This window comes from Grus americana, chromosome Z, assembly GCF_028858705.1.
Source record: "Grus americana isolate bGruAme1 chromosome Z, bGruAme1.mat, whole genome shotgun sequence".
Lineage (NCBI taxonomy): Eukaryota > Metazoa > Chordata > Aves > Gruiformes > Gruidae > Grus > Grus americana.
This window is the reverse complement of record NC_072891.1, coordinates 62,716,887-62,744,117: the sequence shown is the minus strand read 5'-3', so window position 1 is coordinate 62,744,117 and position 27,231 is coordinate 62,716,887. Positions and strand designations below refer to the sequence as shown.

Below are 27,231 nucleotides of genomic sequence, written 5' to 3'. Positions count from 1 at the left end.
GAGATCCCCATCAAGATCAGTGTAATGAAAAAAGTGCTTAGGCAATCCAGCTTATCATAAACACAATTCCATTTGAATGACAAGGGGAAAAAAACACCAAAAGGATGCTTAATAAATCATACTACATGGAAAAGTTCTATGCATAGAAAGGAATTCCTTTAGCATCCAAAAAAAAAAGAAAGATAGAAGAATTTTTAGATATTACAGTTCATACAAACAGGTAAGAAACAGCAACTGTGCATGAACCAATCTAAGACATAAATCCCTATGAGGAAAAGGAAACAAATAAACAAAAATCAAACTACAGTGCAACACAGCACTCAGGCATCTTTTTGCAGTGGAAGCAGCTCCACTGGACATGACATCTTTGGTCAAAAAATGAAAATAAAGTTGTCTCTTCTATCACTAACTTTCATTCACCATGCGAAAAATTAGTGCACTGTTCAGAAATAATCACAATCATGAACTTGCAAACAAAAGCTAATAACAAACTAGTCACTACAATACCAAAAAGGTGGCATATATAGTAGAGAAAAGTCAAACCTCTGACAAGAAGAAAAATACACTTACAATGGGAAATCATGGAAGAGGAACTTAGTTTAATGCAAGTGCTCCTCTCACTGAATGTGCAGAAAAGGAAGTCCATTCTACAGAAAAATTGTTCCTTTTGCAGCTGGCATGAAGACCGAGTTCACAATTCTCCCTTTTTTCATGAGGCAAGGCCCAGATACCACTACTTTCACCCTCAAGAACAACATCTGGAAACTTAATGGAATTCCTCAAACAGCCAACAAGGCTATTTCTGGGCCAACTGTGCAAAGATTCAATTTAACAGCAGGAACTTTTCTCCACATGAATCCGATATTCTCATCTTGTATTTTTACACACAACTGTTGTTATTATAGACTAACAGAGGTGATATAGGAAAAAGTAACTTTATGAGAAACTTGTATTATAAAGACACCATGAGAAATGTAGAAAAAGATGAAATTAGGAAGTATTGAACACAATTAAGACAAATAACAAGGAACTGCTTCTCTTACAGAAAACTGGAAAATAAAAGGTAGGCCACTAGTATTAAGAAACTTTTGTAACAATTGCAAAATATATTTTAATGATTCTTAGACTGTGTTCTTTCAACAGACCAAAACAAAACCAAGAGCACCTCTGTCCCCAAATAACACTTAAGGAACTAAGATGGTCAAGGATTATCTTAAACCCAGTTCTTATATTAAAAAGTCTTGCCCATCTAACTAGCATAGCACTCTACTTTTTTTTCTTCAAATTTCATGAAGAAAGAAAAAATATCCAATATCTTAATGGGAACTGGAATAAATCAATAAGATATGAGCTTTACTACATTTGTGTAAATGACATGGTATTTCACTGTCCTTAAGAATTTTATCAAAAAGATTCCTCATCAGAGGTGTCTAGAATAAAAATCAATGAGACATATGCATTTCACCTAAAGGAAAACACTTCTTTTTTTCCCCAGCATATCCTGAAGATATGAACTGCACACTGATGTTCACATGGTTTGGATAATGTCCTGGAAAATAATAAGTATTTTGCTTCTGTGTGTAACAAAAGCAGAAATAATACCACAGAACATGAGAAGTATTCTGAATTTCTGGGAACCATTCTATAAGTGCTCCAGTGACACAAAACCTTTGAACAAACAATGTCAGCTAACAATGAAAGAACATATCATATCTAACCAGAATGCTATTCAAATGCTTCTTAGGAAAATCAGGAAGGGAAAAACAAAAAACAAAACAATGCAAGCTTATTCATCAGGATGCAAAACATTTGCATGGCCATGCACCCCATAATTAATTAAAATCAATTTGTTTTGTAATTAATCATCTGGGCAGTGCTCAATATGCACTGTATGTTTTTGGAAAAGCCTTATTTTAAAAGAAACTTTTTAATAGAGATTTTATTAGAGTTAATAAGTTAACAGAAAAAAACCTCGTTTTGCACAGTCTCTTTTAAAAGTATACCGGAACTTCCAGCCGTGTTGTTTCATCTAGCCTTTCTTTCTTACATTTCTCTTTCCATTTCTCCAATTCTGTATGTATTTAATCTCTATTATTTCAAACATATGCTACCAGTTTTTCCTCTTCTTCCATCCTGATTATTTTCAGATGCACCAATCCATAAGTGTTTGTGAGTGATTATTTGGCTTGGAAATTTTATCAGATAAGACAGCCTACTGATCATGCATCAAAAAGGATGTACTCCCCATAGCCAAAACCTGGGGAAGATACCAAGATCCTAGCATATTATGGAAGCAGTCCTGTTATAGTCAACATATTTAACTTAATATATGTTTAGTACTAGTTTAAAGTTCTTCTTATAACCAGCCCAAGAATCTTTTATTCATCAGTCCATAACATTTGTACCATACTACTCAGCTGTTACATTTTAATTACACTACTCCAAATCTCCAACTCTCTGCTGGAAGAAAGAAGAAACAGTGTTTTTCCTTCTCTCAGCAGACTTTTCAGACTATCAATCTGACTTCTGACATTTGCAGTTAAACTTCCCCCAGAGCATCTGAATGAAACTGTGATTTCTGTCAGCTTTACTGACTAGATACAGTGCTTTCAACATAAGCAGGACAACTGACATGTAATAGAAAAGGCCCTGAAGAGTTCCACCTTCAGCCTTAATGTTTGGTTTACACTTGATTTATATTTTAGAATACTGACTAGAATCTTGTCCCCACTTAAAACAGTCTGGACTGTCAAAAGCATCATTAACAAAAGCCTTCAGTGGTCCCAGGGATGTCTAAAGTGGAATGAGAACAGGAAGAGAAATGGAAGAGAAAAGTGTCACACAGAAACATCCTCTACTGGAACAAGAGTATTTCCAGTGCTATCTGTCCATAGAAATTCATATAGAAGAAAGTTTTCCACCTCTGCCTTGTCAGCTAGCAGGGGAGAGAAAACGTCAAGGAAATAATTGAAATTTAAACTAGGCTTTCTACATATCACAAATCACTACTTTTACCACAAATTACTACTTTTAGAGGAACCAAGAAAATCCACTATCAATATATTACATTTTAAATATACAAAACTATAATAAATTTATAAAGCACAGTTGAATAAAATACCTTGTACATCTCTGCTTCAATTTGTTGATGAACACCTACGTAACTCTTCTTAACTTGCTGCTTATCTTTGATCATCATTGTAAGCCTATGCAAAGGCCCAGAATTAAGATCCTCTGCATGTGTCTTCATTATTTTGCTCAGCTGTTCTGTTTGCTGCACCACAAGCAACCAAGACTATAAAAAAGTTAGAACAGAAAAGCACTTACTTATTCTGGGCTACAAACAACCAAACAATGAACATGAACTGCGGGAAAAGATGCATTACTGTTTAAAACAATTCAGAAAAAAAATAGCATTTTAAACTTACCCAAATGCACTTGAGATCTTCTAAAATAAAGTTCTTCCTGCTACAGCAAAAGCATGCCTCAAACTTACTTATAAAATTATAAAAAAGCACCAGAGACAAAAATACAACATTGTATGGACACCGTTCAGCACTGTCCTAGTACTTCTAAACACCGATGAAAGCTTTACAGCCTTTTTTTGGAATACATCCCCCACAGCCCTTTGTTCTCCTGTTTCCCAGCCACAGTTGCTCTGTTCAAGCTGACTTCTCTGCTCTTGTCTAAATACCTCACAGTAATATGCATTTGAGTGGTTACTGCTTAAGAAGATACCATTTCTCAGCTGCTTCATATAACTGACAGCATCAGTCAGGCCACCCGTATTAAAGCATAAGGTGCCAACAGGTTAAGAGACACAAGCAGTTACTTGTCTGTCATAGTAACCTAACATCTTTCTGTACTCTCACAACATCCTTGGCCATTCTGTCAGTCAGTTTTCAGGGAAGTTTAATGTGCTGCATGTGGCTTTGAATTTTGATTAAGAACTGTAAGGTGAACAGAGAGACTTCAATGCCATATATATAAACACAAAATTAAAGTTCAGTTCAAATAAAAGCATTTGTTACCCTAAAGATCCCTGTCACACTTTGCTGATGGAAACAGTATTAGATTCCTTACAGATAACTACCCAATACTGAAGGCTATGCTGTATCTAAAATTTCAGAATGGCTACATGCCATACAATTATCGGGTTTTTAAGGCAGCTAGTATGCTAGTTTTACTAGCATTTGTCTTACTCTTACTAAAGACAGAAATCCACCTTTGATGATCAAAATTTAGAAAATTAATTTGCTTGGTAGCTTTGCAGTTTAATTACTTCTCATATGTAAACATATATACATAATATTTCCATCTCTACATGACAATGCTCCAATGTAAACTGGATTCTAGAGAAGGAAACAAAAGACAGTTAACTCCTGTATGTATTAAACCATCTTTAACCTTTCCTTTAGCTCATAAACATCCCGCAGACTGGCACACAGCTATCTCAGACTGCTTAAAGTGTGGTGTTGTAAAAGGCCATGGCCTAAAGCTTTCCGTCTACGACTGAAAACTGTTTCACCTCTCCATTACAGAACAGTTTCCAAATGACATCAGAAACCATATTGCAAAGCTGCATAGGATAAAAACATCATTAAACATCTGTCTGAGAGAAGTGGGTCATGCAGTTATACAAGAGTTCATAATAGTGCTCTCAGAGGTGAAAATTTAGTCAGAGTTCTCTATTTTCTTTAAGGCTGATTTATTACTGATGAGACAAGTACTGTTTCAATCAACCCTGAAAATCACAGCAAAAGCATTTTTCAACAGGACAAGTACTCTAAAGAAATACTTAGCTTACAATTCAGCAAATGAACCTGGGTAAGTCAGAAACATAGCAAAAACTTCCCTTACCATTTAAAAAAAAAAAAAAATCACTTGCACATTTTCCTGTTCTCTACATCCCTCTAGAAAGAGAACATACAGTGAACACATCGGTTAAACCAGATTTCTGTGTTTTATATGATTATGTTTTATTATTTTAAAATAGGAAAAGCTAAAGTGAAAAGTTATACTTGAGGAAAGGTTTGAAAAAATGAGATTTACATGGGACAGAAAAGCAGCTGGGTGGGGATAGCAGAAAAGGCAAAGCATTTCCTTTCACAGAAAATAACCACAATCCATTAAAAGCAATAACATATAATATTGTTTGGTTTAACAGTATTTTTTAGACATATACACACACAAAAGAACTGTTGGAAAGCACTTAAAAATACTGCTTTTCTAGCATTAGTGGTTGCTGCTGTTATGCCTTCCATTAAGTTTGCTGCCTCTGCATGAAAAAATCATGGGAAAGATTTTCCCTAACACCATTTCTCTCAAAGTGCTCACTCTTGCTGTACACTTAAAAAAATAATAAAAATTAAAAAAAATTAGACAGCTTGACATTTGGCTTTGATGCCACGTAATACCAAAAATTTAATATACAGGTATTTTAAATCTTAGGAGATCTAAGATACTAGATTTATGTCCCATGATATGTGGGTCATACTTCGATTCTGCAAAATGTCAGAAAGAGAGAAAAAGTATCATGACATAGTAAAGTAAATTAGAATGAGGTGCGTAAAGTAATCAATATTCAGACATTTTAACTGCCAAAACTAATAAGACAATGTGTCACTACACAACTTTAAAATCACAGGTAACAGTGAAATTTCAAGGTAAGCCCACACAAAAGATCTGTCAGTAGCATATGAACATTTTTGCTGTTACATAAAGAAGTGGAGGTCACTGTTGGGCTTGAAAGAAAAATGGCACCTCCTTAAGAGAAAAAAAAAAAAAGCAAGGAAAAAAAAGCAAAAATAATCCTGAAAGAACTTGAGTGCCTATGTTCAAAACAAGATTTCAAAATGTGATACACGTGCCTCTCTTCAACCCAAAAAGAACATGGCTTAAGTCAAATCTTCAGCTTTTTAAAATTTATTTGCTCACAGGAAGTGCCCATGTCACTGACATGAACCATCCTAGACTGAGCTAGCTACATGAAAGTTAAGGGTTGTTGGTACATAATAATGCTAAATATTCTGATGCCAATGCTCATTTACTGTTCGAGCCCTAATCTGCTCCGTTTCATCGCCTAAAAGAATTAGAAGACGATTTATCTACCACATAAGAGCAATCCTAGTGGGCAGCAATAGCAAGAATTATTAGTTCTATCACCAATAATTCTATACAAAACTTTGAGATATTACAATAGAAAGCTTGAAGAAAGAAAAGAAACCTTATTTCTGCCAATGTTAGGCTAATGACAATGCTTTAATGTTTATTTACAAAAATCATCACAACTTAATAGCAAAATCAATAACGAACTACATATATGAAACATAACCAGCTGAAAGGCATTTCAAATATATCACCAAAACACACAGATGGGGGGAAAAAAAAAGGTAGTATGTCAATTTACAGTACAAGAACTACTGTGGAAGAGGGAAGCAACAACAGAATTTGCTATAGACAAAACACTGTACAGTGCTACTTTTGGGGCAGCTGAAGAAGGCTAGCTAGATAAACACAGCTTTTAAGTCACACACACCACCACTTTAATCCAGTATAAATCCAGACTGCTGCACAAGGAGCAGTCACATTCCTAATGCTATGCCATAACTAGTACTCCAGCAGCCAACCCATAAGCCCACTACATAAAAACTGCTTTGTCTAAAATTTAACTTGACCCAAAAAGGGTGTTTTCCTGCAGAGAAGAGATCAGGATTCATGCCAGACTGAAGGGACTGTGTTGCCACTGCTACAGCAGAAGGGCCAAGAATTGAAGAAGCCATTAAAACAGAATAGTCTTCTCTAATCAGGAAGGAATCCAAGTCACAAGTGAAGGTTACAAACAGGTGAAATAGAGGAGTTTGCTTCCTCAGTACCTTTACTGGACTTGCTCTAAATCTGAAAATTAATGACTTGGGGAAGGACAGCCTTACCTTTATAAAAAGTCAACACAGTTATGTTAAATTGGATACAAAATAACTTCATAATTATGAGAAACATCCTGAATTAATGTTTTGTTTTTAGAACACACATGGCAGTGTGAATAACAGCTGGAATGCTAGGCTTTGCCTCTATTTCCTGGCATTTTTCTATTTATGTCACAAATTCTATATAACATAAACAATAGGTCCTATTTAACTGTCTTAAAAGAAAAGCTTACTATAGCATACTCTATTTTCAAAACACCAAACAAAGTAGCTGGCTCAACCCAGGAACCTAAAATCCTGAATTTCAGAATTGATTCTCATTCAGATGTTATTTTCAAAGCAAGACTGGAGCTCAACTTCTGCATATTCCCCAGAGGAACTGAAAGAAGGCCATTTTAAATACTTTGGCAACGTTAACTCTCAAGAAGGTTAATGAAAAGGAATCTGACTCAAACAAACAAAAATAAATCCATCACTGTTATTTCCAAGGATATTCCAAATTCAAAATACTTCAGTCTCACCTTGGACACGTTGCTGATATAGTCCAACTGACAAGTGCTCTCTTTATCAACTTGATTACAAAGATTCTGTAAAGTGGAGGCATACTCCTTATCACTTTTTACTCGCATTACCATAAATTTCTTCACTGTTTCCAGCAGTCGTAGTTCCCAGTCTTGCAGTTTTAATAAAGCATCGTGAGAATACTTCAGGTCACCTCCAAACCCCATTTTTTAAGGCGCTATATACCGCACAGGGGAAAATACAGGCTCTTCACCACATCTGAAAGCAGAACAAGGTTTATGAGACACATATTGAAAGAAAAACTTCTAGTATGACAAAGAGCAAGTATTAACATCTAAACCCTGAAACAACTTAACTGTAAGATTAACCACATACATATACCTCCTCAAAACAAACCGAAAGGAGGGTCAGAGCATTCTTTCAAACACACCTCTATGACTGGAAGAGATCTCAGGCCCAGAACTGTCCTTCAGTTTCCACCTGCAAAATGTACCTCCTTAACTTAAAGTGGAGTTATGAGGGAACACATAATAGCATCCAAAAGAGATACTAAAGACCAATCCACATATATAATCAAGTAAGTATAGCTGAATATCTCCAGACAAGAACTGACAACTACACCGTTCCACTCCTGGTGACCCAAAACATTTGCTTCTGGTGTTCACTGTCCTCAGAGCACAGAAAAATCCAAATAAAACATCAGCTCTCAGACTCTGCATCTGTAGGAAATGGATAACTAGTTTGAAGCTGGTTTGCTCCCTAACACTGTGTTAGCAGGCCATTAAACTTGCAGATTCAACCTCCCAAAAATCAGAAAATATCCCAAACGAAGTTCCCCATGCAACCATCCATTGCTTCCATGGGACACACATTAGGGCAGGGTCCCTAAGTTCACGTGATTTTCCCCTAAGGCAGCTCAGTCTTACTGTACCAAATGGTTATCATTTGATAAACAGATAAGAAGTGCTGCCTTATGAAATCCTGTAACACAACTGCAGGTCAAAGACAGCTGCTTGAGCTAGCTTTAAACACCTGTATCTGATACTGATAAACATGCAGCCACATCGTGGAAGACCTGAACCCACACAGACAAGTAATTTCCACAGGTCGCATAGGTTTTGTAATGTGGGCTGAATGTTCTTTCCTGTGTATACACCAAAACACTGTTCTTACAAGAATCGGCTTCAAACTAGGTAAAATAAACTTAGATACACTGCAATTATAGCTCTGGACTGCAGTGCAGACACAACCTGTGTACTGCTTATTCACTAATTCCTGCACTCCAGCCAACTCTTAGCTCTTTTGAACACAGAAGTCCCAAATTCTTCACAGGCTTTAAACTGCCACTTAAATTAGCAGAGTGTTTCACAAACTTTAACAGACTTATCTTCCTAACAGCCCATGGGGCAAAATGAGACTAATAATCTTATTTTACACTAAGAACTGAGACACATAAACTAATGTCAACATTGTACTGGCTAATACTGGTATGTACAAGGCTTAAAGACAGACTTTTCAGAGTGCCTAGCATTTTTAGCATATTAAGTATACAGAAAAAAAAGATGTTACTGGTTTCAGTTACCACATAAAATTTCAGATTTTGGAATCAGAACCTAGAGCGATCTCCACGGTAGCCTGAGTCTCAGGATCGTTCCTCTCTTCCTGCAGTTCCTTGCCTCTGTTAACTCTTCCAGGAAGTTATGGAAATAAGCCTCATCCACTATGTGTTTATTCTCAGAACACAAACCATGCTATGTAATGCAAGAAACATAAAGAAAATAAGAATAGTCCTGTGTTATAATGCATCTATAGAACAGAGAAAAGTCAAGGTTGTATGGGTAACCTGAAATCTATTGCAAGCTTTCATATGTTCTTTAATTTGAAGCTGCATATTTTAGTCAGAAGTCTTGCTCATGGCTAGGAGCTCAGTCGTAAAGAGCAACAGTAAATAATTAACGGTGGCTGTATTTATAAATGATGGATTACGTCATTAGTAGTTGTATTAATGATAACATTTTCACAGTTAAAATTTAAGAACAGTCTTGCAAAACCAGTAATATTTTAGTGAAATGAGTAAAAGAAAAAACCTTAAAGCACCTACTTATTAACAAGACTGGATCTGTTTTTCAACACCCTTTAGACCTATATCCACTTTTGTGAGCAAGTTCATTTTAGTCCTGGCACATTTTAGCACATTACCTAAATATCCTAGCATATTAGCTATGAGAAAAGATAGTATCTCTATTTTCTTACATTCCAGATTCAGAAGAAATAGAATCTCAGGATGAAGTCTGGCCTTGTGCTATGAGTAAAGTGCTGGCTTGTTTGCTTTTACCTGTCTTTTACTGAGACGCAGGAAGGCAAGGGAGGGAGGAAATATTCGCAGCATATGATATTTCAGTCTACTTCTACTGACTCACTGTAGAGCCATAAGATTACAAAAATCAATAGAACAGAAGATCCAACAACATTTCACCCCAGCATCCTAAGCCTCCCTTCAGTAAGTAGTAGTTAGATTTTTTCCAATTACGCTACTAGATGCCTGGGTACATAGACAAAAATCATACACATACTGGACTGTGGTCTTTGTTTTAAATTATTCCATTTACCATGGCAGAAGCAGCACAGCAAAAATTCATTTTGCAAAAGTGATAAAATTCTGATTCAGTAAGACTAACAAGCATAAAGTCTCAGAGCTTACGATTCCCAACCGGGTAAGCCAGCCTCCATACGCCTTCCTTGTAAATTAAGAAAATGTTCAATCTAGACATTCAGGAACTCAAATGCTCCAATATTGTGGAGGTAAAGAAGTGGTGAACAAGTATACGAGACCCAAGCCACTTAACTGTTGATAAGCTAAAACCCAAGACTCTTTAAACCACTTCTAATTTTTTAACACTTTTAAACAACCAAAAACAGTATAGATCACACAGTCACTTACTCGAAGTCAAAACTGCAAGAATTACCAAACACATAAATAAACATGTTCTATGCAATCTGGATTTCAAACACTTTTAAAAAGCACAAGCACATTTAAAAATGCCTACATTCAAAGAGACAATATCTGGCACCAATGCACACAGGTATTTTTCCAAGTTTGGTATCTCCCTGCTTAGTGCACACAGATGAGTTGACAGCTGCCCTACAGGGTCAGACCAGTAGAACAGTATTTCAGTTGGAAGGGACCTACAACGACCACCTGGGCACAATGATCCTTTTAGATCAGCACTCTGTCTCCTACCATGGCACCAGGAGATGCAGTTTAAGGACAGCGAACAAGTTGGGCTGCTATTTGTGGCAATATCCTCCTTGTGCTTCCCTACGTTCACAGCTACTGGAGTACAAAAGAAAAACTAATAGTGCCATTTTTTGGCTTTACCATACAACCTTACAATGTTCATACTGAGCATGTAAGACAAAGATAGATTCCCACCCAGATTTTGCAACCACAGACTACTGCCAAAACTGAGTAGTGCAACAAAATCTGAACCCAGAAAAGATTTACTGTGGAACTAGTAGGAGGTACAGGGAGTTTGAGATACAAACGTACTTTCTACTTCAATGTTGAAAAGATAAAAATATAGTGTGAAAGATATTCAGGGGGAAAAAAAAAAAATCTTTCTCAATAAAACACAGGAAAATATTTTATATTTAAGGAAAAAAACAGAGATGGCATCACATTTTAAAGTAGCTAGATATAGAATTGATGACAATGAACACATGATATGCTAAATTCATACAGAAAAAAAACCCTTCAGGAATTGCTTACTCTTATGTGAAGAGATACTTCCTATTCTGGCACACACCCATGAGGTTCATCTCTTTTTCCACACATGAACAATGCTTGCATAATGTGACATGCCAGTAAAGTCTCAAACTGAATCCTAGCATGTTTTGTAAAAGTAATAAAATCCCAGTGGTATCAAATAGGACAAATGAGTTTCAACTAGTTTATTTTATTATTTTGAAGTGTGAGAGAGAGAAAGATATGTTACTATAAAAATTACTGGATATCCAAATTAGCCAATCAATATTTGGCAAGTTGTAACAGTTAAAATATGTCTCAGAACCAATTCCAAGAAAGTAAGACTTTCTTTTTAGAGTCACTCTCAAAGTAGCAAACTAATCACTGACAGGAAGTAAATACTCAATATACATTCAATATTATACTGTAAATGAGCAACCAGACCTTGAAGAGTTCTAAATTTAAGCACAGTTACTGAAGACAGTTTATGACTTGCCACAACCACCACAGCAGTGCAGTCAGATTCCAAATGAAGCAACGTTAAACTTTGTTAGCATGACAGTGAGAAACTTCAATGACAGTCACATAAACTTTCAATACTGTAACACTCCCCTCAGCAAATAAAGCCAATATTCCAGCACTAGTAGATTCCTGGATTCCAGCAACAACTCTGAAGAAAGTAGTTTTTATAGCCAGCCTACATTTAATTTAGAGATTGCAATCTGTCCCTGACACATGAGAGTGGCCATACTGTGGCAGATCAAAGGTCCTGTGTGTCTGAAAATGACTGAAATCAAATGAGCAGGGAAGAACAGAGCACATATATAGAAATACTTTCCCAGGATGCTCTCCTACCCTTAAAACGACTGGTGCCTTCTGTTATATATTGCCATGAAATATATCCAAGATTGTGATTGCTAATCTTAAAATAACGATGGATCCATATGCATCAGTTGGAACTTGTGGTTTCATAATATCAGTGACAAGGTAAACCACAAAACAGCAGCAGTTGAATTCAGAACAGAAGAGCACAGCTCACATCTGGCCCCTCCAGAAGGAGGAATATGGAATGGGCACGGTATGCAGACAGCATCACTCTCACTCCTGATCTCCTGTCAACTCCCTTGCTCCTAAATCTGCACGGGCTCCAAATCACTTAGCATGGCTTATATTTTGCAGACCCTTTCTAGAAGCATTAAGAATACAGCAAAATCAGAAAAGGAAGAGGACTTGGATTCAGGATACAAATCCTTAAATTCAAGGCTTCTCTACTGACTTAAAAGCAATTTTATAACAGGTGATCAATTTGTTAGACAGTCCATCTTAATTTATGAATGTGAGGCTTACGGTAGTTATATGTCATTAAAACAATGAAATAAATCATTCTTAGCCCTCCATCCACACCTTAAATAAAACTTAGACTGTTAAATAACTGACATTTCTGTTAGTGTAGGATCTACTCCTGGAATGTACAAGACCATGAAACATAAAACACATGCTTTACCTACCTTTTACTTACACTAACCACATATTAAGAGTATTATCTATACATGCACTTGATGCAAAATGTATGGAACACGAACTAGCTGAATTAATGCTTCCATAGAGTTACTGCCATCAACAAACATACAAAGTGGTAATTTAAAGCTAGCCTGATTGTTTTAAAACTAGTCTGAAATATTAGTCCACTCAAGGCAAAACAGGCACCTTATTTTCAGGAGGGCCTTTCTGCAAAACATACCTTACATACCTTAAAAAATTTTCTTCAAGAAACGATCCTTAGTACACTTCTCTTTATGTCAGCAGCTACTTCTTCTGATTTTCACTTCCTGAAATATACTCTTCTTTTCTGGGGACTCTGTGAAAGACAAACAGATCAAACTTTTTTTTATTACTTCAGCATTTTAAAATACATTGCAAAACTTAAACTTAGCTAAGCTGCTTGGCATTTTCAGATTATCACCAGCAGACATATTTTTTTTTAAAAAGATACAGAGTTCAAGAAAACCAAAAGAGAAGACTTCTCAAATGACCGCAATTAGTAGTGTGCTATCACTTCATACACACAATTTTGAGTGAAGAAACAGTTTTGTCTCTACACGTATAACCAAAGATTATTTTTTTTAAAATTCTTGGAATTTCTTATGACACAGTGTATTGTAGACAGAAATTAGATCATTTCATTTATTTTTTATGCCCTTGACAAAACAAAAAGGAAGCCCATTAATAAGGAAAATGGAAGCATGGAAGATCAGAATTCGTTATATGAAAGACAACTTAGCAGGGGTATTTTCACTCTAAGAAAACAAGTGGCAACATAGGAAAGGGACCAAACAAGGCAGAGAAATTTCTTATATGGCTTTAATTACTCCAATATCTATAACAGTAAGAGGTCTGAAAGTTAAGACAACTGCAGCACTAAAATTTCAAGCTGTAGCTCTGAAGTGCAATCTAGGTGAAGCAAACTGCAACAGAAGTTGCAACTGGATCGCTGAGGTTTTATATTAAGAAAAAAGTACATAAAATAAATTAAAAAAAATAAGAAACAGGCTTTGCATATAGCTTACAAGTGCAAGGTATACTGTGCAAGCTGCATCTGGACCAATGTTTAATGTTTACTCACAATCTCATACCAGAATATTTGATGTAAAGTTAAATCTTTAGATGAGACATTCAATATTGGTTTAGCAATGCCCTTGTAAAAGACACATTAAGCAAAACTGAAAGGCAGACATAGTGTGTAAGAGTAAAGAAGAGAGAACTATTTTGCGTACCTCTATTATTTAAAACAAAGCACTAATCATGGACACATAAAATCTTACGAAGGGATAGTTTTAGTTCATATTCAAGCAGACATTATTTAGTATTCCTTTCTGGTTACTTGGTGACATTCTAGAAACAAAGTGCTGCCTAATATAAATACAAAACTTCCACTCTGCATGACCAAAAATAGAAGAGACTAAGTGATGCTTACATTCAGCCACTGCAAAGAAACAGCAGCTATGCAACCAGATACAAAAGGAGAAAAAAACATGCAGCAAGCTAGAAGCATTACAAAATTTTTAGTAACAGATACAGAAATACTTGCTGCAAAGTTGCAAAGCCCAAGAGAAAGTCTTCACCAGCAAAAAATTAAAAGGAAGAGGAAAACATTATAGTAAGTTTGGCTCCAGTTCTCCTATCACAAATACAAACGAGTTGGAAACACAAGAATATCACTGGACAGGAACGTTATTTTCAACCGCTTTCCTGGTTCAAATGGGAAAGTAAAACACATGCTACCACCACCACCTGGGCACATTCAGATTTCAAGCTGATGATAAAGATCTGCATGTGGTACAACGAACCCCTTCTGAAAATTTCATTTATTAAATGGAACAACAGACTGGAGCCACTTAAACACAGATGAGCTGTATCTTCTGTTCTCTACACATAGCCAAAAAGCACAACTTTTTTTTTTTAAAGAACTACTCTATCACATATGTTAGAATGGAGAATTTTGTTTCTCAATATAAAAATAAAATACAAACCCAACTATTCTTCAGAATTCCAATTACTACTAACTTTTTATCTATGTGCATATTTTCATCTGTATACAGGTCGTCAGTAGAATTTAAAACTGGTACTACAAGTCCAATACTCGTCTAATTGATAGATGTATACTAGCTAATACATGGAAGTATAATGAAAGCTTGCCAGTGAATTACACAGCCATCTGTAAGAGACAAATAAAATGTTACAAAATTCCTGTTGCTATTTCTGAGCTCAAACTCGGTAGAATCTGATAGTTATAGCCAGCTTGCTACATCATTGCAATAAATGACTAGATAACGAAGTTATAAAAAAAAAATTAATTACAATAAGATATGGATAGAGCAGAAAACCTAGATGATCTGTTGTTTTCTGAAATTACTGCCAAGACAGTGAAAGCCAATCCCACACCAGATCCATTTTAGACTGGGGATATATAAGGCATTGGCTCAAAACGAAGCATCAGAGAAGCACTTAAAAATATCAAATTAATAGTAAGAATTCACCAAAATCAGGTACTATTCAGCTGAAGTTTTAAAGCATCAAATATGACATTGCCAAACTATTAATTCTGCAAAAACTTAGGCTTAAGGTGAACCAAGAGGAATGAGAGTGGAAAATATATCAAAATTTTTCAGAGCTTGACAAGGCAATCAGGAGAAGCAAAACAAAGACAGTCTGACTTCCACGCCGGGCAAGGTGGTTAAAAACATTTGAAGACTGGAATAGTAGGGAGGAAAAAAATCCAATGCAGCTTTTGTAGAGGAAAGTCATGCTCCACAACTTGAAGAATTCTTTGAAGGAGTCAAGGATCCTGTGGATAAAGGTGTTGGAAGTGGTAGTGGATGAAAGACTTCTAAAATGTTTCTGCTGATGTCTCTCACAGGAAGCTGTTACAGAAGTGAAGACCTTGCAGGGTGAGATTTAAGAGACAAAGATTTACAGGAGAGAGAGTCAGAAGCCTCATCAGAATTTGTGCTAGGACTTTGGCTGCTGTTCAGAACAGTCACCTGCCATATCTGTCATTTCACATATAATCTGTGCTTAAATTTGCAAATTATACAAAATTTTTATGAGCAATCAAAACTGACACATCATTAAAAAATTTGCAGAACCACCCCAGAATACTGAGCAACAAGCATATAAAACAGCAGATGAAGTCACATGTCAGTAAATGCAATGTAACACTCTGGGAGAGAGAACTCTAAGTTATTTAATGCCACTACCAGAAAAAGGTTTGGTAGGCTCTGAACATGTATCTTCAAAAACATTTGTTCAGTGCTTTGAAGTGGTCAGGTTAGAAACAATCCAGAATAACAGACTTCTTTTTAAATGAAGGGAAGAGAGAACATAACATATTCTTACGATGCTGGTAACATTCATGGTGTTCCTATACGTTCAAATTATTCTATCTCATGAAGAATGCAAACAACCAAAAAAGTACAGGTGATATTGATCAGAGTATGGAGCAGCTTCTGCACAAAGAAAGTAAAAAGAATTTTTTAGCTCACAAAACAGGTCAGTATGATGGGGTGTCAGACCAAAGTACAAAAAAAAAAAATCATTATACCACAAAGTGACATGGTATGTGAGATGCCTGAAGTGTTTCGCAGAACAACACAGGAATATCAAATGCAATTTTAAAAAGTTGCTCTTAACTACTTCTTTGCCTAGTAAATAATTAAATAAGAGAATTCAATACCTAAAGACATTTTTGAGACCAAGAAAAAAACAGGTTCAAAAATTCTTATAAAAAATTCATGAAAAAAACAGATGTGTTGAACAGCAGAACTTCCATCTCAAGATGTCTCTAAACTGCAAAAGCAGGACAGGAACTATTATTCTACATTTATGCCAAAAGCCCCTTCTTCTCTGACTGTAGCAAGTACTGGGCTAGATGGACTGCACTTGGTCACACACAAACATCCTCACATAGTGCACTCTCACTCTCTTACCCCTGCAGCTGTATGAAGACCACAGTTTTCCCAAGCACCTCTTGCAGCTGTGATCTCATTAAAAATACATGCAAATAAGAAGCAGTAAGCTCCATCAAAGAACAGGATTTACACTTTTCAGTAGTACAAAAAATGTCACGAACCAGAAAAAGCCCATAAACCGACTCTCAGACCCTCTGCCTAGAATTACAAGACACACTTTCTATTTTCAATATACAAAGTTTTCATTTACTTTAATTCCATTCTTGTTGGAATTCATATCTGAAAACAGTAGTAAGAGACATGATGCAAATAAGTCACTAACAATCAAAGAATCACAGAATCATAGAATGGTTTGGGTTGGAAGGGACCTCAGTCATCTAGTTCCAACCCCCCTGCTGCGGGCAGGGACACCCTCACCAGACCACGTTGCCCAAAGCCCCATCCAACCTGGCCTTGAACACTTCCAGGGAGGGGGCATCCACAACCTCTCTGGGCAACCTGTTCCAGTGCCTCACCACTCTAAAGAATTTCTTCCTAACATCTAATTTAAATTGACCCTCCTTCAGCTTAAACCCATTACCCCTTGTCCTGTCACTACACTCCCTGATAAACAGTCCCTCTCCACCTTTCCTGTAGGCCCCCTCAGGTAGTGGAAGACCGCAATTAGATCTCCCTGGAGCCTTCTCTTCCCCAGGCTGAAGAACTCCAATTTTCTCAGCCTGTCCTCATAGCAGAGGTGCTCCAGCCCTCTGATCAACTTCGTGGCCCTCCTCTGGACTCTCTCCAACAGCTCAGTGTCTCTCCTGTACTGGGGCCCCCAGAGCTGGATGCATTACTCCAGGTGGGGTCTCACCAGGGCAGAGCAGAAGTGCAGAATCACCTCCCTCAACCTGCTGGTACTACATCATGTAGGTGTAAGGCTTACAATCTGAAGACACTACCTAATTCTTTCCCCTTCCACCAAAGAACCACATATACTTACCTATTGCAGAGAGATTTTTGTCAAGACTTGGTCTTCTCAGCCTATCTGATTTAGTATTCCCCGCCCTTAGCACAAGGAAAAAGTTTCTCAATGATCAAATCTCACCCTCCTCATCCTATGACTGAGGATCAGAGAGAAGTGACTAGCCACTTCTTTTCAACCTGATTATCCTATTTTTTTTATTAAACAATTCTAATTATTTCAATCTTACATTTTAAATCATTTTCTAGACCACTGCTGTCCTCTGAACACCCTCCAATTGGTTCCCATCTCACTGAGAGTTCAGAACATAAAACAGTGGGGTACCATAGAACCCACCAACTTTGAGAAGAGCAGAGAGATAGCTCAAAACTACTTCTGAGCTCCTGTCCAAGTGCTTTAACCTCTTCCTAACAGCATGATACTGTGTCCTTCTTAGTTTGTGACCCAAAAATTCCAAGTAATTTTCCACACAACTGCACCTTAGCCTGTTTCCTCCCCCATCACATACCCATGCAGTCCAGCCTACACAGTGCATTGCTTTCTTGCTCACTGACACCCTGATTTGTTCCAGATGATGTCTCCCATTTGCCAAGATTATTCTAAATAGCAATCTCATTCTCCACCACACCTGCATTTGTTCCCAGCTCCCCATGGCCTGAAAACTTCCTCAGCACGCCCTTTATTTTATCACCTCAGGCCTCACATGAAAAATGTGCCATGGGAAGAGCTGCCATTTGGTAGTGAACCATGTGGAAAGTGCTCTTAAGGCGCAGTTACTCCATCAGTGTTCCTTCCATCCTGTAGAAGTTTCTACCTCACAGTCATGGGTAAATAGCAAGGCAGATGCTGGAGACAATCTTACCAGGCAGAAGAGTACAAGAAGGTGAAGGCAGCTACACGTTAGGAAAAGCAGAGCTAGGCTGGCTGCCACAAGTCACACTCTGCCACCGTGTCTCAGGACTCAGTTCTGTGCTCTTGTTAACTTTGAAAAAGGCAGTGCCACATACAAAATAATAGACACACACCTTGCTTTCAAAGGGTAAATGCACCTAGTTACTTGTTACCCTCCACATGCTTAAAAGTAGAGAGCTTTCCTTCCTGTATTTTTCCAGGAATTAAACTTTCCTTAAATTAAGTTCCAAGCCACAAGAAAAGCACAGCCCCAGTAAAGAGTACCTGACCAACTCATTTTCACTGATCTCTCAATTCTGCAGTGTTGCAATGTTTATCTCCACACTAGATCTTAACAGAAAAACAGATTGAGCAGGATGAGGCTGATAAAAATGATTCTCATGTGGCAGGCATTGCATTCCAGTATCTCCAACCCTAAGTTCTACTGGCTAAAGAAAAATACAATGCTAAAATGATCGGAAGTTGGCCACAAACTCAAAAAACTAGATACACACATCAGTGTCTCAGGCTCATTTTAAACTGTATGTTATATAGTGTATTAAAGAAACTTCTGAACAAACAAGAGCAAAAAAAAGACAACTAAAGCATTGCATTTTCAAAAGATTTCTTGTCTTAGATGAATAGAGAAGATGGAAAAACTGCTAGGAAAAGTGGCAGCAAGAGTCAACACTGAAATTAAAAAGCAGCTTGTTGACTAATGAGTTAGTCTATGCACAGTTAACATCTTTGCTGATTTCTTTCATTCAATTAGATGCCAGTTTCTCCAGTTTGAAGGTAGGAAGTAGTCTTCTTTATCTGGAAATTTCTTCCTATGGCCCAACATCAGTTGGAATTTCTCACTGCAGCCAAAATAATTAGATTAAAAACCTGCCATTAGTCTGTAATATATGACAATACTGGTCTCCTCAGGAGAAACATAATCTGGTTCCAAGTATTTATCGTTCTTTGAAAAGAAATTCAAAGAGTAATCAGGGTGTTGCTTCTTCTTTCCTCCTTCATTAAACTAATTACATCCTTCTGGTTCATTAAACCCTCTACTTCGTTAATTCGCTCTTCATTCAGTCTTCTTGAGGTCACTTATCTCCTTGGCACCATTGTATCACATTTAATGTAGCTTGATTACACAGTATTCTGTACAGAAAACCATCCCAAGAGGAACACAGGTCCATGAGGAAGAGAGTCCAGTCCCTTCCCAAAAGCTGATATTCCAGACTATGCACAGCAGGGAATATATCGTCTAGTTCAGTGAAAGGTGTTGCATCAAAAATACCTGTTTGCTATTCCTGAGCTGACTTCTTCACATGCTCCATATTCAAAAAGATACTCACTGTGATAATTCTCTCTGTTAAATGGGATACAGTTACTGTCACCATAAAGGTAGAGTCACCAGAAAGACAGATGACTGAGCTATGCATTTGCACCTTCTTAAACACTTGCAGGGCATAACAAATTTAAATACATACATTTTACAAATATATACCAGGGCTAACTTTTCAAGATACATGAAGAAACCTACCCTATCTTTTTAGATCCAGCCAGTTTTGTTTGGGTATCATCAGCCTTCCCAGTTACAAAGACGACTCCTTCTGAAGGGTATTAGTCTCATTTGAAAATGTATAAATCAATCAAGCTTTAATTAATGGATGTTATAACAGTTAAAAGTTGTGGATGTTTAACCTTCAGGTCTCTGGAAAAATGGTACTGAAGCACATATGAGAAAAAAAAAGTATGCTTGGCCTCTTCACACGAGTATTGTTTTCATATATAAGATTCAGCATAGCATCTTTAGTGCAACAGATATAATTTTTTATCGCTAGTCTTTCATTCTGTATATTCTTTCCAGAAATGATACCAAGCAGCTAACTTTTCATTTACAAGGCCAATGTTCTTCAGCACGTAGCATCAATCATGGATATTCTTCAGGAAAAAAAAAAAAATAGGGATGACAATAATGTTTGTATTGTAGGCAAGGATTATTTAGGTCCCTCAGAATTCTTGCATACTCTGAGACAACTGAAGGCAATTTGACTGACTGCATCTTTAAACCTGAAATCCTAACTTAATCCGAGAAAAATTCTGTAGAGAGACATAAGTCATCCTATTGTAATAGTCAAATGTTAACAACCATCTGCTTAATCCCTGCTTTGGAAATGGCAGCTCCCACCTGCTGAAAGCAGACTAACCACATGCACACTGCAAATCCCTACATCTCCACTAGGCTCCTCAAGTGATGAAATGCTACAGCACAAGAGATCACTGTGTCACAGCCCATCAGAATGATGTTTTAGCAGCATGATACACAGGGTATGCAGTGCATGCTTTGTGGAAACATGAAGCCTTAGGTTTGAGGACACAAGGCATACAGGGATACGATGCTTCTGGAAGACTGTTCTGCATAGGACGCTAACCTGCTCCAGTGTGCATCCTTACTGTGGCTGGAGCAGAGCCTGGAGAAAACAATCCCACCAGCTGTGGGCAGGTTTCCTTTCAGATGGTACCAGCTGGCTCCAGAAAAAGAGTTAGAAAGCATGCAGCATGGAAAACTAAGAGGCCATAGAGGAAGACAAGGACTGAATCAAACTGAGATTTTGATCTCAAAAAGGATGTAATTACCTCCTCATATAAAAAAGAATCATTTAGATAAATTACATGATCTAGATGCCAGTTAAATTGGTTAAAATAGTAGCTTCAGATTTACTTAACACATCCACTGATGAGAGATTTCACGCTCCAATTTCAACATTCACCTAATCCAAAAAGTAGAACTGGGTATTAAAAGGCCTTCCTCTATCTTTGTTACAGACCTTTAACTCTTTATAATTCTTTGGGTTTTTGGCTGCACACTTCAACTGCTAACATTTTTCTGTATTTGGTGAATCAGGCATTTCATTTTATCTGGTGAACTTCAGTTATCACATCTGCTGAACTGGTAAACAACCATATTATGGAAATTACAGAAAAGATATTCTCCTTGGGAGAAAACAAATCATTCACAGCATCAACATACAACAAATATACTCATACCAACAATAAACATGTTTTACTGATTCCATGCTTTATATCTTTCAATCAGTAAAAAGGTGCTCCTGTTTTATGATTTTCCTTAAAATTGGCTAAAAAACATTTCCCACAACACTTTGCTGAAGGGATAGCACAATTGTTTTAAAATACCATTATTTACAGTGCTTAAGCTTTCACATTTTTAAAACTAAGCCAGTTCACTTGACTGCACCCCTTATCTGGAATTCCTGAAACTTACTTGGGATACAAATGCTGTGGGGCACTATTTTACATTCATGACCATTTCAAAGCAGAAGCTACACCTAGGAAGTCAGATGCTATCTGAAAGAAACCCAAAACATTAAAGAAAGCTTTTACATAATTCACAAAAGCTGTATTTTAACAGACACAGCGGCAGTACACTACACTAAACAGATTTTAACAAACTTGAACAATTTAATAGCAGACAGGACAAGCTTTAGGTATTCAAAGATTAAGAAGGTTTATCCTAAGACCCTACTCTTATTTGTTTATAGGTTCACCAAAGGTGAATTTTGTGATTTACCAGCCCAGTGGCTAACAACCTCCACCAGCAGAGCCATTATTAATATGTTATTTGTCTGAGCATTAAAGCACTAAATATTCAATATAATTATTCCTGCCTTTATTAAATAACCATTAAATCTATGCCCTTTTCCACTCTGGTCTGCTTTGTACTGAGAAAAACAATTTGTTACTACCATTCTCAGTTTGAACAGCAAACATTATAAACGTGATGACAAACCAAAATGCTGTCAATGTATGGAATAAGATTTTCCAATTTCTCTAAACCAAAAAGTTAGGCATAAACAGAACTGAAGAAAAGCAGCAAAGCTGACAAATCAAGTACTGAAATTAAGAGATTCACAAATTGAGGTTGAAAACCTAAATGCCACCATCTTTGGAATATGCATTATGTGATCGTGTAATTACTTCCACAGTGCTTTTCTCCATAAATGCCTGACTCATTTATTACAGACGACGGAGTGCTCTGGGGATGATTCAGCATTCTGTCAGAGGGGCTCATCTTCAGGACTCTGTCACACTCATTGCTGTAGTTGTATGTCTCCCAGTTTCTAAACAGGCAATTTCAGGGAACAAAGTGCTCATGATTAATGCACTTTAACACTATTCTGGCTTCTATTTCTGCTTCTGGCAAAGAATACTTACATAATATGCAACAATTCACTAACTTTTCACAGGTTGCCCCTACTTAAAAGGTAATTGATTTTTCAGTAGGTCTTAATTATGGTAATTTATTTTAATGCTTATGCTTAATTTCTTAACGTCTCAGGTCCTCACGTTAAAATAAATCGTTTCCAAAACCATAATATGGAAAAAACGTTGTGAGACTCTAAGATCAAATGATGACAATTACAATTGAGCTACTGAAAGGACTGTCTTCAGACCAAGATTCAAATATTGTATAGAAAAATACCTAATACTAATAAACTACTAAGTAGTTATTTGTTAAGTATTTTCATTACTAGTACTTAATAAGGAAGGGTTCCAAATGGACTACAGTACTGTGCAAGCAAGACTGTAAAGCATACCTAAAGGACTGATTAAAAATACGTATGCCATGTTTTTATTTCTCCCTTAACAGTTGAAAGTTGCGTGTGATCATCTTAATAAAGAGCCATGTCACAGAAAAGTCTCACAGTATGCAACTAGTGCTGTTACTCCACGTTCACTCTATCAATAACAGAAGGGCAAGATTTGTTCCAAGTAGTAACTCTCAGCAGAAAATAAGAGCAACCGTACCAGAAAGCCTAATGAAATACCCTTGCTGCTCAAGGTGCAAGTTCAGAACATAGACAAGATTAAGCAGCCAGAGCTGTGTTGTAACAAGCCAACTAATACATCTCAAAGATCAGGAATTCTGACAAACCTGTACAACTGGCCAGGAAACAGTCACTGAACCACAGTATGGTTATCAGCATGGAGAGTTGTCTCTACACATTACTATGACACTCATCTGTGTGTTGTGAGCAAGTTAGTAACCAGCTCAGATGTGGGAAAGTTTGAAATTGTATGTGGTTAAACCATTTGGCATTTTCCCTCTAGTTGTAGAAAGCAGGAATGCAAAAGCAGCTGGTGACTATAGAGAAAATGGTAATCTGAGATCCAAAGTAGAATGATGTTATGAACTACAATTCACTCAGATTAATAACAGCATTAAGTCTTAATTTATTGGGAATTTATTTTTATCATCATCAGGGAAACACATAGGACTGGAAAAATCCCTATTACTTCAGACTCATTACACTCAAAACCAACCTGAACTCTGCATTTCAACTCGCAGAGGAATTAGAAAAGATTACAGTCATCCTCTCAAATATGCTTTCATGCTATGAGATGACAGGAATCAAAATCCTCCATCCCTTGAAGTTGTCCTAAAAGAAAAAATAAGGAAAAAAAAAAAAACCCACAAAAAAGCCATTTTAGAAGCACCCTTGCAGGTTTTTACGAACCATTTCCAAAACTTCTTATGCACTATACGTGACCACACACCATAGGTCTTAAAACAAAACGTAACTATCTTCTCTCAAACCCCAGAAACAAAGCTATGAATTCCACTGATTCACTACTAAAAAAAGTTTCCAAAATAAATCTTTCCAAAGAAATGCTACAGTTACCTAACACAAATGTTATACAGCAGAAACTTGCTGTGTATTTGCATGCCCAGTATTTTAAACCCTTTAACTCCCTAATAAAATGGTGACCACTCAACAATTCCAAGACTATCTCTACTGTATGATAAACCTCTCCACTAAGTTTTCAAAATCCATTTTTATAACACGAATATGTCAACACTATAATTAAGACAGTACTAAGTGGACAGTTTTATCTTAAGATAGGAGCATATATGCTGTTTGATTCCTGCTGGAATTAACTTAGGCTTTCCTCCTTTCTCTTGCTGCTGCTCCTCCTCCCCTCTAAGCAGAAGACTCTCCTTTCCTCTTCCTAAACCCACTTCCCACACACTGCAAAAAAACCCCTCCCTCCCTGTGCAGTGATGACCTCATGCTGCTAGCCCAGCTCCTTGTATGCAGCAACTCCGGGCTTGCTGCCAGCTTTCTCCGCCTTCAGGCTGAGACGGCAACATACCTTTCTTCATCCTGCTGCTTCCCAGCTGAAAGAGCATCGAGCAGCAGCAAGCGGAGGGGGCAAGCCGGGCAGGAAGAGGGTGTCTCCGAATGGACAGATCGCCGGACGCCCGCCCCAGGCTCGCGTCTGGCGTAAACCCACTTCATGTGAGCAAAGCACCTCTCCTCTCCATTGCGTCAAGAGCTAAACTGAACTCTGAACATTGTCAAGCATGGAAATACATCCTACATTTCCTAATTGAAGTGCAACCCACATAGCTGAATCTTGCTTCCCCGTGTTAAATCTTTTCATTCCAGTGAGGCCAATGTTACCTCTCCTCTTCTCTTAAAAAAGACCCATCTTATCTTAGTATCACTCTAAAATCCTCCCACCCCTTCTTCAGCCTGTCTTTACTTTCAAGTGTCTCCTCAGAATGACTTCTATATGATCACTTTACACACTGGCAATCCAAATATCACCTGAAAAAAGAACCTTCCTTTGAAAGATTCAGTTGTGACAGGAAATTATAGTTGTAGGAAAGCAGGAAAGGGTCTTGGTGGTGCTTAAGAGAGCTTTTGCTCAGTTAAAAAGTAACCTTGTGCATGCAAGACTTGATTCTCTCCTTCAAAGAAATATCCCCAAAGCTCAACTCTTCTGGGGTTAATGTTCCATGCGTATTTTAAACTTGTGACAGTACTGACAATTTGCTTCAACACAATAAAAGGAATTTATAAAAGGGGAGAACATAAATCTGTCTGAGCAACAATAATCATTACTGTAATTCAACCTGTATGTCCATCATTTGCAATTTGCTTTGACTGTGAGTGGATTAGAAGAATGAATGTCCCACCTCCTTGAGTCTTCCAAAGACTAGCACATACATGTAGTAAACTGTATCAGTCACCTCTATTATATATTATTTAGTAGGAACAATTAACTGAAAATAATACCCAGTAAATTCTTTTGGTTTTAAATCAAAGTTTCAGACGTTAACCAGGTTTTTGTTACATTGCAACTTAAAAGAAGCTGCATTAAAATACAGCAGAGCATCAAAGTCTCTTTATGTAACTTTGTTACAAAGTGGGGAAAAGTTACATCAACTACTTGAAAAGCACTGCCGCTTTCCTGCAAACAGAACAGGAGTTGGTTTGTTTTAAAGTAAACCAAAATCCTAGGTGTTCACATAGGACATGTCACTTCTAAGGGTGTATGCTCATGTAAATTCAAACAAAACAGAAACATACTTAAACGTGAAAAGGGAAGTTTAATGCCCTTCAATATATTTCATTCTCAAATACCAAATATGTGAGCGTTTAGGACCCCCGCATGTACCAAACCCACAAACACACAAAGCATAAAAATGCACATGAAAAAGCCTGGGCAGCAGCACTAAGAAGGCCCTATCTATGCAAGCTCTAAATCTAACGTGCAAGTTAGGACAGACGCTAAGTTGTACAGCATTGTCACGGGGAGAAAGGGAAGGCGGAACAAAACCAGGAGCGCTGCGTTTATTGAGGGAGGGTCTGACACACATCGCAGTTTCAAGCGGTGGCTGGCGTGTCCTCCCGTTATTTGCAGCAGTTACAGCCCGGCCAGCGTGCCGTGGCGCAGCCGGAGCACAGGAGCGGAACAGACATGCCGGGCACCGGCAGGGACAGGCGCCGCAGGAATCGGACCGAGTCAACCCTTTCCCTCCCTTCGCCCCCTTGCCCGGACCCCGCCGGCCCGGGGGCCGGCCCGGGGGCCCGCCCCGACCCCGCGCAGGGCCCCGCGTTCCCGGCCCGACGGCAGCCCCAGGGGCGGGGATCCGCACCCGCCGCGCTGCCTGGCCCGCCGGGGCGGAGCCGCCGCCGGGCGAGAGGCGCCCCTGACGTCTCCCCGCGCCACCGCCGTGGGAGGCGACCGGATGCCGCCACAACCACAGCCGCCACAGCCACAGCCGCCGCCGCCACCCCCTCAAGGGAAAGCGCAAGCGGTGCCGGCCCGGCCCCGCCCCGCCCAGCCCAGCCCGCCCGCAGGTAAATCCCCGCGCGGGGCCTACCCGCCCCCCTGCACCGGCTGCCTGCTGGGCGGGCGGGCAGGACACGACCAGCGGTGGGGGCGGCCGCGGCCGCCCCTTGGCCCGGGCACCGCTCCCCGGGCGCGGACACCAGCGGCGGCGCCGCCACGCCGCGCACGGCACATACCTACCTGACAAGCCGAGCCCCTCCGCCACCGCGGGCGTCACGGCCCCACCAGCGCCACGTGACCGGCGTGGGCCAATCAGCGTCTGGCTCCTCTCTCCCTCCCAGCCAATCCGAACGTTCTCGGGATTAGAGACGTACTGCATCCGGCTACCAGTCAGCGACGGATGATGCGCTACCGCTGCCGCCTCCCGGCTCGGAGAGATGGCGCGATTGGAAGGGAGCCGTGGCGCTCCATGGCGTGCGGGGCTACCCCTCCTCGCTCCCCCTCCGGCGCGCGGGGCGTCTGTATCCCAGCAACGGTTTTGCTCACAATTTCTCGTTTTAAAAGACAGGCCTAGACATACCTTAAGATTAGTGGAGAATGGGCACAGAAAGTTAG

At 38.5% G+C, this 27,231-nt stretch overlaps 1 protein-coding gene across 10 annotated transcripts in view; it reads right to left on the bottom strand.

Moving 5' to 3' along the window:
- FER (FER tyrosine kinase) overlaps positions 1-26,977 on the bottom strand; it is a 186,777-nt gene extending 159,800 nt beyond the window's left edge. For 5 of the 10 annotated variants that reach the window (XR_008574637.1, XR_008574639.1, XM_054809460.1 and 2 more), the window contains exons 1-4: positions 26,857-26,977; positions 12,944-13,051; positions 7,448-7,706; positions 3,122-3,295 (exon numbers count right to left, since the gene is read on the bottom strand). Coding sequence is in view for 8 of the 10 variants with exons in the window: in XM_054809460.1 (XP_054665435.1) it covers positions 3,122-3,295; positions 7,448-7,654 (381 nt within the window). In the remaining 2 variants the exon portion in view is untranslated. Of the gene's footprint in view, positions 1-3,121; positions 3,296-7,447; positions 7,707-9,030; positions 9,200-12,943; positions 13,052-16,089; positions 16,200-26,852 lie in introns of all 10 variants that reach the window. The other 5 variants (XM_054809463.1, XM_054809461.1, XM_054809465.1 and 2 more) reach the window with 5 other exon arrangements.
- Between the last annotated feature and the right edge of the window lie 254 nt (positions 26,978-27,231).